This window comes from Macaca fascicularis, chromosome 13, assembly GCF_037993035.2.
Source record: "Macaca fascicularis isolate 582-1 chromosome 13, T2T-MFA8v1.1".
Lineage (NCBI taxonomy): Eukaryota > Metazoa > Chordata > Mammalia > Primates > Cercopithecidae > Macaca > Macaca fascicularis.
Genome location: NC_088387.1, coordinates 66,854,362 through 66,867,517, shown reverse-complemented (window position 1 = coordinate 66,867,517; position 13,156 = coordinate 66,854,362). Strand labels below are relative to the sequence as shown.

The following is a 13,156-nucleotide window of genomic DNA, read 5'->3' as shown; positions in this document are numbered from 1 at the left end:
TAGGGCCAGACAGGTGACACACATGTATGTGAGGGGCTGGGAGAGAACTGAGGCACACAGTGATATGCATTCTTCCTCTCAAAGGGGTACTTACAACAGCCCTGCTCCATATGCTGTCACCATGCAAATACTCCAGGCCAGTGTTGCCAGAAATGGACACTTATGTGTGCTATCACTTAATTTTTAAATGTTGCAGCTATGTTGAGAAAATGGAAACTTCGGGGGCCCAAAACAAAAATAGCGGGTAAGTGTATCCAGGGACACACCATCAGGAGAGAAATGGGTGGCAGCGAGAACTAACCTAGAGAGTAACCATTATTAATGGCAATCCACCACAAATGATGGATTTGTAACACGGCAGGAAGAAGGTCAATAAACACCACTTTAAAGAAGCAAACAGGCTGCTCTCATTTTGGACTTACAAATTCTATGAGCTTCCATGGCAAATACTTTGCAACATTATAGCCAATACTTACTAACTGAAGAGGTCAAAGTTTATCCCTCTTTTGCGCAGTAAGGAGACTGGAGGAAGGAGGCCCAAAATGTAATGAAGATCTAACAAATACTTACTGAAAAGGGGTAAGGGCCATGTCTGGTTTATCTTTCTTCCCGGGCAATAAGAGAATTAAATTCACATGTATCACACACCTGATGAAAGAGCTCTGCAGATTTCTGATGTTTCAATTTGGGGAAAGGGGACATCTTTAAGGCAAATGGTGGGAGAGTGCTTAATAAGATCTCGGAAATTACTCCGGCAGTTCTGACCATTTCAAAACTTTTCTGCATTCTCAAACTCTAAACTCTACTTGCCCTTCTGTCTCCTTCAGATTCATTCATTAGTTGGTATTGTCTGGACTGTCTCTACATCCCCAGCCCATTTCCTTCTAATTTTTCTGAGAGCTCAAAGAACCTGAAAGGAAGCTGTCAAAATGTGAATGTTAACAGCTGCCTATCTATGAGCGTGAGAGCTAGATTTTGTGTTCTTTTGGGTCAGCTATTTCTGGAGCTCAGGCCGTTTTTTTTTTTTTTGCTTCCCCTCACTTTCAGATTTAAGATTGTATTCTGGAGCATTATAGTTGCCTCAATTACAGGAAAGTAAGACCCTCTGCTGAAAATACCTGGTCTTAGTCCCTTCAAAAGTAAAATTATTAGACAGCTTTTTGGGATTTGAGGTTTCAAAAGACAGGAACCCGCTAAGACGACTCAGAGGCATATTCAATTAGCCCAAAAGCTGAGCCCAGTAGGCACTGTCATATGCTTTTCTTTCATTTTTGGGGGTGGGAAGTGGGGGTAGGGAGGATTTACGGTTTCATGCCACAGATGTTTAAAACAGTGATTTTTGCCATACTATTTGACTAGAAAACTGGTCGCTGCTCACTCTATAAACACTTGAAATCTTTTCTAGGACTTAGAAGTTTGTAGTTAATTGCAAAGGAGCAAAACAAATGGAACATTACACAAGAATTTAAAAGGAGAACTCTGCAGAACATGTCTTATTTTATTCACCGAAGTCAACCACCAGAAAACTTGGACCAGGCACACGGATGCCCATCATTTCACACTGGCGTTTACAAAAGGACGAATGAGCCCTGGAGTTTGGTTATTTCTTTGATCCCATTTTGAAAGGCCAGGCTCCTCCTTCACTGCCCCTTCCAAAAGGCAATAAGCAAGGAAAAGGTTTCACATGCTAGCAAGAGTGGCTCTAAAATTTCAATTTCTGAGGAAGATGGTTTCAAATAGAAATAGTCATAGTTGTAGGCTGGGCATGGTGGTTCACACCTATAATCCCAGCACTTTGGGAGGCCAAGGCAGGCGGATCACCCGAGGTCAGGAGTTTGAGACCAGCCTGGCCAACTTGGCAAAACCCCATCTCTACTAAAAATACAAAAATTAGTTGGGCGTGATGGCGGATGCCTGTAGTCCCAGCTACTTGGGAGGCTGAAGCAGGAGAATCACTTGAACCCGGGAGGCAAAGGCTGCAGTGAGCCAAGATCGCACCACAGCCCTCCAGCCTAGGTGACAAAGTGAGACTCCATCTACAAAAAAAAAAAAAAAAAAAAAAAAAAAGACCTAGTGATAATTGTGACCCATAATCTAAAAATGTAGATATAAGTTTGAGGGCACACAACAGATCTTGCATTATGAAGACAATGAGTTATAGAGATACTTCTTTCAAATTGTTGTTTAAAAACTATTTTGTAAACACAGCTTGATAAAATTATCTTTTCTAAATGACAAAAATTTAGAAATGAGAATTTCTACATTTTCCTGAAATTAAGATGGTTTCCATTTTCCTAGCTATGAATCATATAAAATCAATGTAATTCCAATAAAAAGTTGCTTCCTATAAAATTTTTAAAACTCATTGTTATTTAAATAAAACATTCATCTAAACTGGAGAGACTGGGGCTATTAGCAAACTTTCCACAAATTTAAAATCTGACTATAACGCATTAAAATAAATCCTTTTTAACAAGGTAAATACATTTTTCCTTATGCTGAAAAAGTAAAAAAAGAATGGGAATTGGAAAAACACATTTTTTGCTTGCTTTAGGGCTAGAGAATATAACTTTCCCTACCAGTTTTTGTGGCTAAAAGTCAAAAAGTAATACAGTCCACTATTAAGGAACTTAAGATTAAGATTTTAATAATTTTTTTTTTTTTTAAGGAGACAGGGTCTCACTCTGTCACCCTGGCTGGAATGCAGTGGTATGATCATGGCTCACTACATTCTCCACCTCCTGGGCTCACTCAGGAGATCCTCTTGCCTCAGCCTCCCAAGTAGTGGGGACTACAGGCATGCGCTGCCATGGCTGGCTGATTTTCTAGTATCTTTTTATAGAACAGAGTCTTACAATGTTGCCCAGGCTGGTCTCAAATTCCTGGCCTCAAGCAATCCTTCCGCCTTGGCCTCCCAAAGTACTGGGATTACAGGCATGAGCTACCGTGCATGGCCAGGAAAACCTTTTTCTTTTTAAAATGCTCTCTATATAAACAAAAACTGGGGGGGGGATAAGTGTGGCCATACACAGAAGTCTCTCTAGAAAGGTAATCCCTATCAAGCATTTTTATAAAAAGGCGAAGTTATTTTTTTTTATCAGCTTCCTTTTTCAATAAAAGCTGTTTTAAGGAAGTATTCAGTATTTCTGTAGTACCCTCATATTCAATGGAAACAAACAGATGGAATCTGTACTACTCATATACAACGACATTAAGAAAGGGTTTAGCTAAATTCTTGTGTAGCAAAATCACAAGGGTTATCAAGGAAGACCTTTCATGTACATGATCAGAGTGTGTACCAGAATCACCAAGGGCTTCATACCCATCACCTTTCATGAGGAGAAAAGGACACATTCCCTGCCTTATTCATTTGCCTCTAGAATTTGAGATCTAAATGCCAGGTTCACTTTAAGTGCTAACATGATGAAGCAACTGTTATTTATTTGCAGTCCTAAATGAACTGCAATCTGGGGAAGTCACCACCCCGTTTTCCTTGAGCTCTGGGCTTGCCAAAAACACAACACAGGGAAACCAATCAAGTACGTTTTTCTTCGCTTTTCTTTTTAAAAGTATTGCTAATCCTTAAGGAGAAATTAAATTTTAATCAAAGTCCTTTTTTTCAACAAGTTGTTAAGAAACAACAAGCATTCCAGGAAGGAAATCTATCTCATCATGTGTCACTTTCTGTTACTTTCAAATTAGCAGTCACTCAACGCGAAAACTTATCAAGTTTGATTTCTCTCATTTATGCTAGCTTCCTCATGAATAACATAATTGCTTTTATAAAAAAATGTAGTTTTCGAAAGAAATTAAAAGCTAAGATTTAACAAAGAAATTATTTCTCAAAACTTATTTTAAAAAGTCCTCATATTCAATTCTCAAATACCTGTGCAAAACAGAGATTTAAAACGTTTCTTAAGATCTCATCAGCCCCCTAACATATTTTCTCTCCTCTTGCCTTTGACAAATATTTCTATACCTACATAAGTATCTACACATTGGACTTTGTATGGATGAAAATTTTCTCTGAAAGAGTAAGTTTTCTTTTGATTAAAGACAAGTGGAAACTTTATACTCAAACTCAGAAAACTAGAGCATAATGCATCATTCACACATCAATTTAAAAAAATAGATTTATTCAAGAATGACATTTCTCTCAAGAAAAATGTTAAATTGTAGACATATAGCTGCCTTCACTGCTATACTGTGCAAACATGGAGGATGACTTTTGGTGTATCTCTGTTGCCATGTTTATTGAATCCATAAAAACCACAACCATCTCTCCTCTCCTAAGCTCACCAGGCTTTTCTTTGAAGTCACCTCTCTCCCCCACCAATCTTTGACTTAAATTCAGAGATGGTCCTTTGCTGTTTGAAGCTCTGAATTACTACCTATAGACAGTGTTTCTTCTCAGTCAATTCCTATCCACAAACCATCCGTCTTAAACGGCATCAGTACCTCCTTTTCAATCACTTTTCACACATGTTCTACCCTAAAAGTCAGCTACATACAGAAGGTAATAACACATGAATAGGAACTGGCTTCCTCTAGGCTGTATGTACAAGGTTCTATTTCATTTGCTCCAAAATATTTTTACTTTATCTCTTTTGAAACTAATCAAACACGCCAAACAACATAACCATAATCTCTTTATTTACAGACTGACATCAGATCATTTTAAAACACCACTCCAGATTCAGTCACTAAATGCAACCACTCTATATGAAAGAGATAAGTAATAAAAGGAAACTACATTATTTACCCTTGATGTTATTAGGAAGTAACTTAAGTTCCAAGTCATAAATAAAATAAGAGATGCGGCTGGGCACGATGGCTCATGCCTGTAATCCCAGAGACGCAAACAACTGAAAATAATGTATCAACTACCAGGTTATAAAGGCTAAAATTTTTTTTTTTAATAAAAGCACTTTAAGCACTTACACCTATTCTGACCAGTTCAGAAATTGTTTTTTTTTGAGTCTAAAGGCCCAGTCACCCCCTTATTGCTACTATATCCTTGGCATGTGTGATAAATATAAACTAGAACATTTCTCTTGGAAATGAAAAATGAAAAATTATGAGAATTACCACCACTACATTTCCGTCCAGGCTTCGACTGGAAACAAGTCTGCCTGTTTTCTGCAGAGTCACAGGCAACAGCATATAAAACACAAATGCCAAGTTCTATGAAAAAGAAAAGCACTGCAGGTCTAGTGCTTCAGGCTTAATTAAATTGCACAACTCTGGTTTAGTGCCTGTTTCATCAGTCAGAACTTTGGGAGAGTTTATCTGCAAGGTGAGACTCTTAACAGCTGCTTATGTAGCAAGATCCCAAACTAAAGAAAAACTTCCAATGATGACCAATTGAAGGTCAGTTGAGGTGTTTCAGAATATTAAATCTTATCTAGAATAAGAAAGAGTCCAAGATATGAAATAGCTTTCATGTATGTATGAATCACATATAAGATAAGAAACTAAGTGCTGGACTGTAAAACAAAGTCAGAATGAATAAATCACATCTGGTATTAAAACTGGCATTAGACGATCTTTATGCCTATAGTCAAAATTCCCTTTAATTTTCTCTTCCTTTTAATCTTCATGATTTCCAAAAGTATGATTTTATATATATATATAAAAAAACAAAAAATTTTTGAGACAGAATTTTGCTCTTGTTGCCCAGGCTAGAATGCAATGGTGCGATCTCAACTCACCAAAACCTCTGCCTCCCGGGTTCAAGAGATTCTCCTGCCTCAGCTTCCCGAGTAGCTGGGATTACAGGCATGCGCCACCATGCCCAGCTAATTTTGTATTTTTAGTAGAGACGGGGTTTCTCCATGTTGGTCAGGCTGGTCTCGAACTCCTGACCTCAGGTGATCTGCCCGCCTCGGTCTCCCAAAGTGCTAGGATTACAGGCGTGAGCCACCGCGCCCGGCCCAAAAGTATGATTTATAACTTATTCTCCTTTAAAAAGGAATACAGGACTCTCTATATTAAGTATTACCAAAAAAAAAAAAAAAAGGAATAGCACTTATTCATCCTTATCTGATTGGATTCTGAATTTTAAAACACAAGTTTCTAGCCATGTGATTTAATTAATATTTATCATTTACTTGAATATAGAAAATACAATTTTACACTCAACTCTTTTGATACTAAATTCTGAGTATATCAAAAATGAAAGGCAAAATAAACTTACCTTCAGAGAATCAACTAAATCATCAACTAAGAAGAGGCGCCTGAGTTCCTTTATCGTGCAGTTCACATGACCAAGAGCAGAATTACTGTACTTCTGAACCAACTCCTCAGATATCGCAACTTCAGATTCCAGATATGCCCTAGAAAACAAAACACATCGTAACTGTCACTAATTGAAGTAATTTTTCCCAAAATGTCAATCAGAAATTATACATCTGTAAGAAATTAAGAAAATATTCTACTATGAAAGCCAACTGTTTCCAAATTAAGGGCAATATAAAAACTCAGCAGTAAGGGGTATTTCCTTGATATGCACTGTCTGCTGACTAGCACAGAAAAAGCATACACTTTGAAGCCAGACTGATCTAGGCTTGAATCTGATGCTCTGCCACTTACCTGGCTAGGTAATTTTGCAAAGTTATTCTTCCCTCTAAACTTAGTTTCCTCATTTATAAAGTGGAGATTATCACGAGAATTCAACGAGAAAAGTGCCTAATGTTAACTGGGCACAAGGATGCACTCAATAAATGGTAGTTATGACTATGGGTTTTTTTTTTTTCCTTAAAGTTGACACTATGTTGTCTCATCAAGTTTTCCTAACAAAGATCTTTTTCATTTCCAAATCCTAAACTCTCTAAGACTAACCTCTAGGGGAAATTGCTCAATGTGTTAAGAACAAGATTGTAAAGTGGCCGCCAAAAGCACATGGCAATCCTAGCAAAACCTAAGAGTTACATCATCTAGATGCTTTAATCCATTCTGAGATGGCTAAAATTGTGAAATTTAAAAATATTGTATTGGTAATAAATAAATACATAAAAATACTATACTGGGGAAAAAGCCAAGTCCACAGGAATGTAAGGAACAGTTTCATTATTGTTTCAAAGATGCCATTTTATCTTGGCAAAGTACAACCAACTCAGAAGTGCTGAGTCTTCTCTCGTATCTGCTGGAAGTAGTCCTCATAACCTCCCCATGTCTGAGGACGCCAGTTTCATACACTGGAAATAACATCTTAAACAACTCCTTGTCCCATAGTTTTACCTCTGCAACATACCCCAAATATGTTTTCTGGTTTTTATTCACAGTGCCATCACTCTATTTTAAGTGCTTACTATTTATGAGCTGGAATATTCTATCGCTCTCCAAACAAATCTTTGATCTGCCTGCATCCAAATCCAATCTGTCAGTCAATGCCAGATTAACCTTACGTGAGCTATCCTAGATAGTGCTGTCTAGGCTGAACTCAGGCAGGAGTTAGAAGACCTGCCACTACCTACCTATACAACATTGCAAAAGGCATTTAACTTCTCTGGGTAAGTGCTCCAACTCTGTAAATTTGAGAGACTTTCCTCAGTTCCTTCAGGCTCGAACATTCTGTGATTCTATGACTCCAACTTTTCAACCAGGGACATCCTCCTGAATTTTTCCAACCTTACTTCCAACTACTCTTTATGTTGCAGTCAGAAATGAGTCATTCACTAAATATTTTTTAACCTTAATGTAGCCTTTATTAATCATATGTTTTTTTCCCAATCCGCAATGCTCTCTTACCTCTGGTGATACCTTATTTAGCCAGTTAGCCCAATCTCAAATCTCACTCATCCATGGGGCCTCATCTGACAATCTCTTTCATAAAACCCTCATGTTATCTCTCACTCCTGTATAATTCTAACAATGCTTTCTTTTGTGTTAGTCTTATAGTATTTACTGGATTCAGCTCTGAAATATAGACACACGTATACTTGTATATTTTTCCTACTCGAGTATAAACTGTTATGGACCAGGAATGTATCTTTACTAATACATGGTCTAATACACTGTTAGACAATTATTAACAAAAAACCGAATTATTAATATCAAGTGAAAAATACTCAAAGATTCACACTGATATTTAAATCAACAATTACTTGTTTACCCAAATTTGAAAAATATAAGAAAGTGGCTGATATAACCCTGGTTGGAATTCTGCTTCTTTGTACCACTGTTGCTGGTTCTTGCTAAAGACAAGATGCCTAACAAGAAAGCACAAAGACAGCACTCCCCATCAATGACATCCTGTAGATATTTACATTAATTCAACTGACATTTATGTGATATTAATACAAGGCCAGCACTGTTCATCACTCTTTCAGTAACCACAGATATTAGATACAAACCACATAATATCACCTTTACTAGTGTGATTAAGGGGAACTAGGAAAAACTGTCCAACAAGCTTAAACTGGTAGTTGGCTAAATTTACTTTATAATGACTATAAAAGGACTTTAAGAATAAAAGTGTTTCTAGCCAGGCACGGTGGTGCATGCCTGTAGTTCCAGCTACTTGGGACACTGAGGCAGGAGGATTGCTTGAGCCCAGGAGTTCGAGACTAGCCTGGGCAATACAGTGAGACTCATCTCTTTGAAGAAAGTTTAAAAAATGAATAAAGTGTTTCTAAGAAGGAAATAAATCACTAATATTTTCCAAAAACCTCAAAAATCGATGTGTAAAATTGGAACTGTAGAAAATTTAGAAGTTTTGGCTTGACAATATTTTTACATATTTCAGCATAACTAATTAAAGATCATACTTCTTTATCATGTGTGGCTTGATAACAATATGACTCAGCCTTTTTTTTTTTTTTTTTTTGAGAAAGAGTCTCGTTCTATTGCCTAAGCTGGAGTACAGTGCCATGATCACAGCTCACTGCAGCCTTCAACTCCTGGGTTCTAGCAATTTTCTCAGCTCAGCTGCCTGAATACCTGGGACTACTGGCATGCATCACCATACCCAGCTAATTTTTAATTTTTTGTAGAGATGGTGGTCTCACTATGTTGTTCAGGGTGGTCTCAAACTCCTGGCTTCAAACAATCCTCCTGCCTTAGGATCCCAAAGCACTAGTATTACAGGCATGAGCCAACACATCTGGCTGGCTCTGCCATTTTGAAACTACAATTTCAAGTTACTGAATTCCAAGTTTTTCTCTGCCACCCTGTAAAATGGAGTGATACCACCTATTTCATAGAATTATCATAAACTTAAACTTATTAATAATATGTACATAAAAGGTTAGACATATAAGAGCTAGTCAATAAATGTTGGTCTCTCCCCCAAACTTGTATAACGTCATTACTTCATCAAAAAGAGAAAGCCAGAGAAAGATCACCAGTCTTTACAATAAGCAAAATAATTTAGTAGGTCTCCTCTTTCCAAGTATGTAAATCCATTTAAGTTCCCCATTAATATCAACTGGATCATGTTGTAGGTAGGTACATACTCATATGCCCAAACAGGTATTTACCTTGCCAGAAATAGTTTTTTTCTTTGTTTCCCCTACTTTCAAGCTAACAAGTTAGAAATAGTTTTTAAATGATTGCAATCTATTTGAAGAAAAATGATCTCCTTATGCAAAACAATTAACATTTCAAAGGCATACTTAATGCAGTAGGAACTGAATTCTCAGATTATTTGGGGTCAGGGTTAGGAAATCCTCCAAAGAGCTGGGTCCTGAATCAAACTCAGAGCCAAATAAAAAATATGACTGAGGGATCTAGGGAGCTAAGGAAGGCAGCATGAACATGGGTACAAAACTCTAGAAGGAATAAACGAGAGACAAGACAAAGACATCTGGACTTCATCCTACAGTCTATAGAGGGCCCCTGCCTTTTCTTTTTTTTTTTCTCTTTAGAAAAAAAGTGGTACTTCTAGAAAAATTAATCTGACATCATCTGTAAGAACGGCAGTAATCCAAGGTAACTAGAAGTCAATCTGGTAACAAATGGAGTCCAATTAGGGGTCAGCAAACTTTTTCTGTAAAGGGCCAGATAATTAAGCATTTTAGGCTTTCATGTTCATATGGTCTCTGTTACAACTACTGAATTCTGCTATTACAGTATGAAACCAGCTAAATGAATGAGCATGGCTGTGTTCCAACAAACTTTATTTACAAAAGCAGGCAGCAGACTGAATTTGGCCATGGCTTTGCTTTAGAGGCTCCTGGTAGACTGAGGAAGCAGTGGAAAAGAACAAAATTTTGTGATTTTCTTAACAATATTTAGTGATTTTCTTTACATGAGATGAAAACAAACATAACATCAAAACAGGAGCCTGAAAACTAGCATGGTAGTGGTGTTACAGATAGAAATTAACAAGTTTGAGGAAAAAAATTCATTTAAAAACGTGGTGAACTAGTGGTTGTTGGGCATTGGTTGGGGAGTTGAACTGTTAATAAGTAGGAAGTTTCTTTTTGTGTGATGAAAACAGTGATGGTTGTAGAATTCTGTGAATATACTAAAAACAAATGAGTTTTATGGTATATGAATATGTCAATTAAAAAAGAGGAGGAAAAACATGCAGAGTATGAGGTGAGGGCAGACTCAAGCTGAGGTGTGTCTCAATAGCAACTATATAATGCCATAGTACACTTGTGAAAATAAGGGTAGAAGATGATAGTTGAGAGACAAGGAGATGCTGAAATAAAGCTCTCCAAAAAATAATCAAAAAATAATGCCTTAAGAAACTAGATAAAGAAAATACATAAAGAAAAGCATAATAGAAAAATATCAGCATACTACTAGAAAGATATGAAATATCAGAAAGGATGTTATCAGACAGCATAAAAAGTAAACAATAAAGAATATATAACCCTCAACAAACCTACCCATGTTAAAAAGACACAACACTCATTAAAGTAAGATAACCAATGCCTAACTCTAATAAATATTCCTAACAAGTAGCAGAGTTAGTTTAATGATACGTAAACAGTCTCCTCCATCATGAGCCTTTGAAACGACTTTTTGAAAATCTCGAAAGCAGATGTTTTTGGTATAGCTTAAGCAAATATCTGCAATTATCTTTAAGAAAAAAGTGCATGCTTGTAACTCTATAGACAGTAGATGAAGTCTTAATGCTAATCCTGTTTACACTATTGCCAATGCATGCCTTGTTTTCCAGACATCTCACCTGAATGGGTGGCCTTCATCTGATTTCTGGATAGCTTGGATCACACCCCTGTATATCCTAAAGCTGATGGTCACAGAGAGCAGGGCCAAGGCAATGTAGGCTGTTACACTCACAATGCTGAATACTGTCAATGAAAGCAGCAGGAATAGGCTGGCACCAAACACCACTCCAGTCTTCTTCATGTCTCTCCAGTAGAGGAGGTCAACAACTAAAAATTGAAAAAGAAATCTGAAATTAGATCATTATTTTATCAATTTGGATTTGTTCCATCTATGAAAATAAAAAGACTACTACATACAGTAAAACCAAACCTAAAAAGTTAAAGAAACACTAAGTTAAAGAAACATTAACTTTAAAACCCACATTTTAAACCCACTCTTAGTTGTATATCAGTATAACACCTCTCCATGAAATGTTATTTATTTCTGCATAACCAAATCGTTCTAGCCATACACAATGATTAAATGTCTGCAAAGCCTAGAAGACTTCTAATCCAAAACAAGGAGTTACTTAAAATAATCTTGGGGGCTGGGCGCGGCGGTTCATGCCGGTAAACCCAGCACTGTGGGAGGCTGAGGCAGGTGGATCACCTGAGGTCAGGGATTCCAGACCAGCCTGGGCAACATGGCGAAACCCCATCTCTACTAAAAATACAAAATTTAGTGGGGCATGGTGGCACATGCCTGTAATCCCAGCTACTCGGGAGGCTTGAGGCAGGAGAATCGCTTGAATCTGGGAGGCAGAGGTTGCAGTGAGCCGAGACTGCACCACTGTACTCCAGACTGGGAGACAGAGCAGGACTCCGTCTCAAAAAAAAAAAAAGAAAGAAAAAGAAAAAATAAATCATCTTGGGGTTTTTCATCTCATACAATGCATGCTATATAATCAAATAATTCAATAAATAAATTCCAATAACAAAAAATATTAACACACTAAAATGAGATACTTCAGTGACACCAAAATATATGCAGAAAATAAATCAAAAAAGACTGAGATAGAAAAACTACACATATGAATGAGCTTTACAACTCTGCTCTTTTTGTTTCGTTTTGTTTTTTTCAGACGGAGTCCCCCTCTGTCGCCCAGTCTGGAGTGCAGTGGCACGATCTCAGCTCACTGTAAGCTCCGCCTCTTGGGTTCACGCCATTCTCCTGCCTCAGCCTCCCAAGTAGCTGGGACTACAGGCGCCCGCCACCATGCCCGGCTAATTTTTTGTATTTTTAGTAGAGATAGGGTTTCACCGTGTTAGCCAGGATGGTGTCAATCTCCCGACCTCGTGATCCACTCACCTCGGTTTTTATTTGATTTTTTTGTGCAACAACTCTGCTCTTAAGATCTCTCTTTGAGAAACAAAATTGTAACTTAACCTGGGTATCATTAAAAGAAAAATTTCTACAAAGCAAAAGACAAAACAGCCTTTAGATTACCTGAAAAGCTACTTCCTTCTAAGAGTTGATAAATATAATGCTGTAAAAAGTTTGGGGTCAAAGAAAAAAGAAAAGTAAATGTGCTACACTGTTACATAATGTTTATTAATAGTAATGAGTCAGACAAAGCCCAACTTAGCATGTCTGCTCTTGGACATGGCCACAGGGCCACTGAGGGGATCAAGGAAGCATAGCCTGATGTCTCAAAATCGGGTTATGCTCAATCCAAGGAGAACCCTGAAGTGTGCCAAAGTGATCTTGAATTCATAGACTGATGTAATTAATCTCTCTGAACTGTGAACAATTGGGAGAAAAAAATTTTTATAGTAAAATAAATATGGATATACTCTTTGCAAGAAGAGGTGACATCGAAGAAAAATCACAGTTTTAGGGCTGCTTTGGTTTTGATCCCCAGGTCCCCTAAGGTGTACGTAACTTTCCTTTGCTCTTAAGGGTACTTCTGTGGGGAAAACTATGTATGTGAACTGCACAATGTTGGATATTAGTACAAAGTCCTTAATTGCTGCTAGTATATCATGAGTACTGTTTAGGATATTTTAAATGCCCAACACTGTGTCCAGTACATAGC

At 37.4% G+C, this 13,156-nt stretch overlaps 1 protein-coding gene across 7 annotated transcripts in view; it reads right to left on the bottom strand.

Moving 5' to 3' along the window:
• The window catches only part of RTN4 (reticulon 4), a 154,412-nt gene that overhangs the window by 4,180 nt on the left and 137,076 nt on the right, over window positions 1-13,156 (bottom strand). For all 7 annotated transcript variants that reach the window (XM_045369315.2, XM_005575869.4, XM_005575871.4 and 4 more), the window contains 2 exons: window positions 11,141-11,348; window positions 6,197-6,335 (listed from right to left, as the gene is read on the bottom strand). In XM_045369315.2, the coding sequence (XP_045225250.2) occupies window positions 6,197-6,335; window positions 11,141-11,348 (347 nt within the window). The remainder of the gene's footprint in view (window positions 1-6,196; window positions 6,336-11,140; window positions 11,349-13,156) is intronic.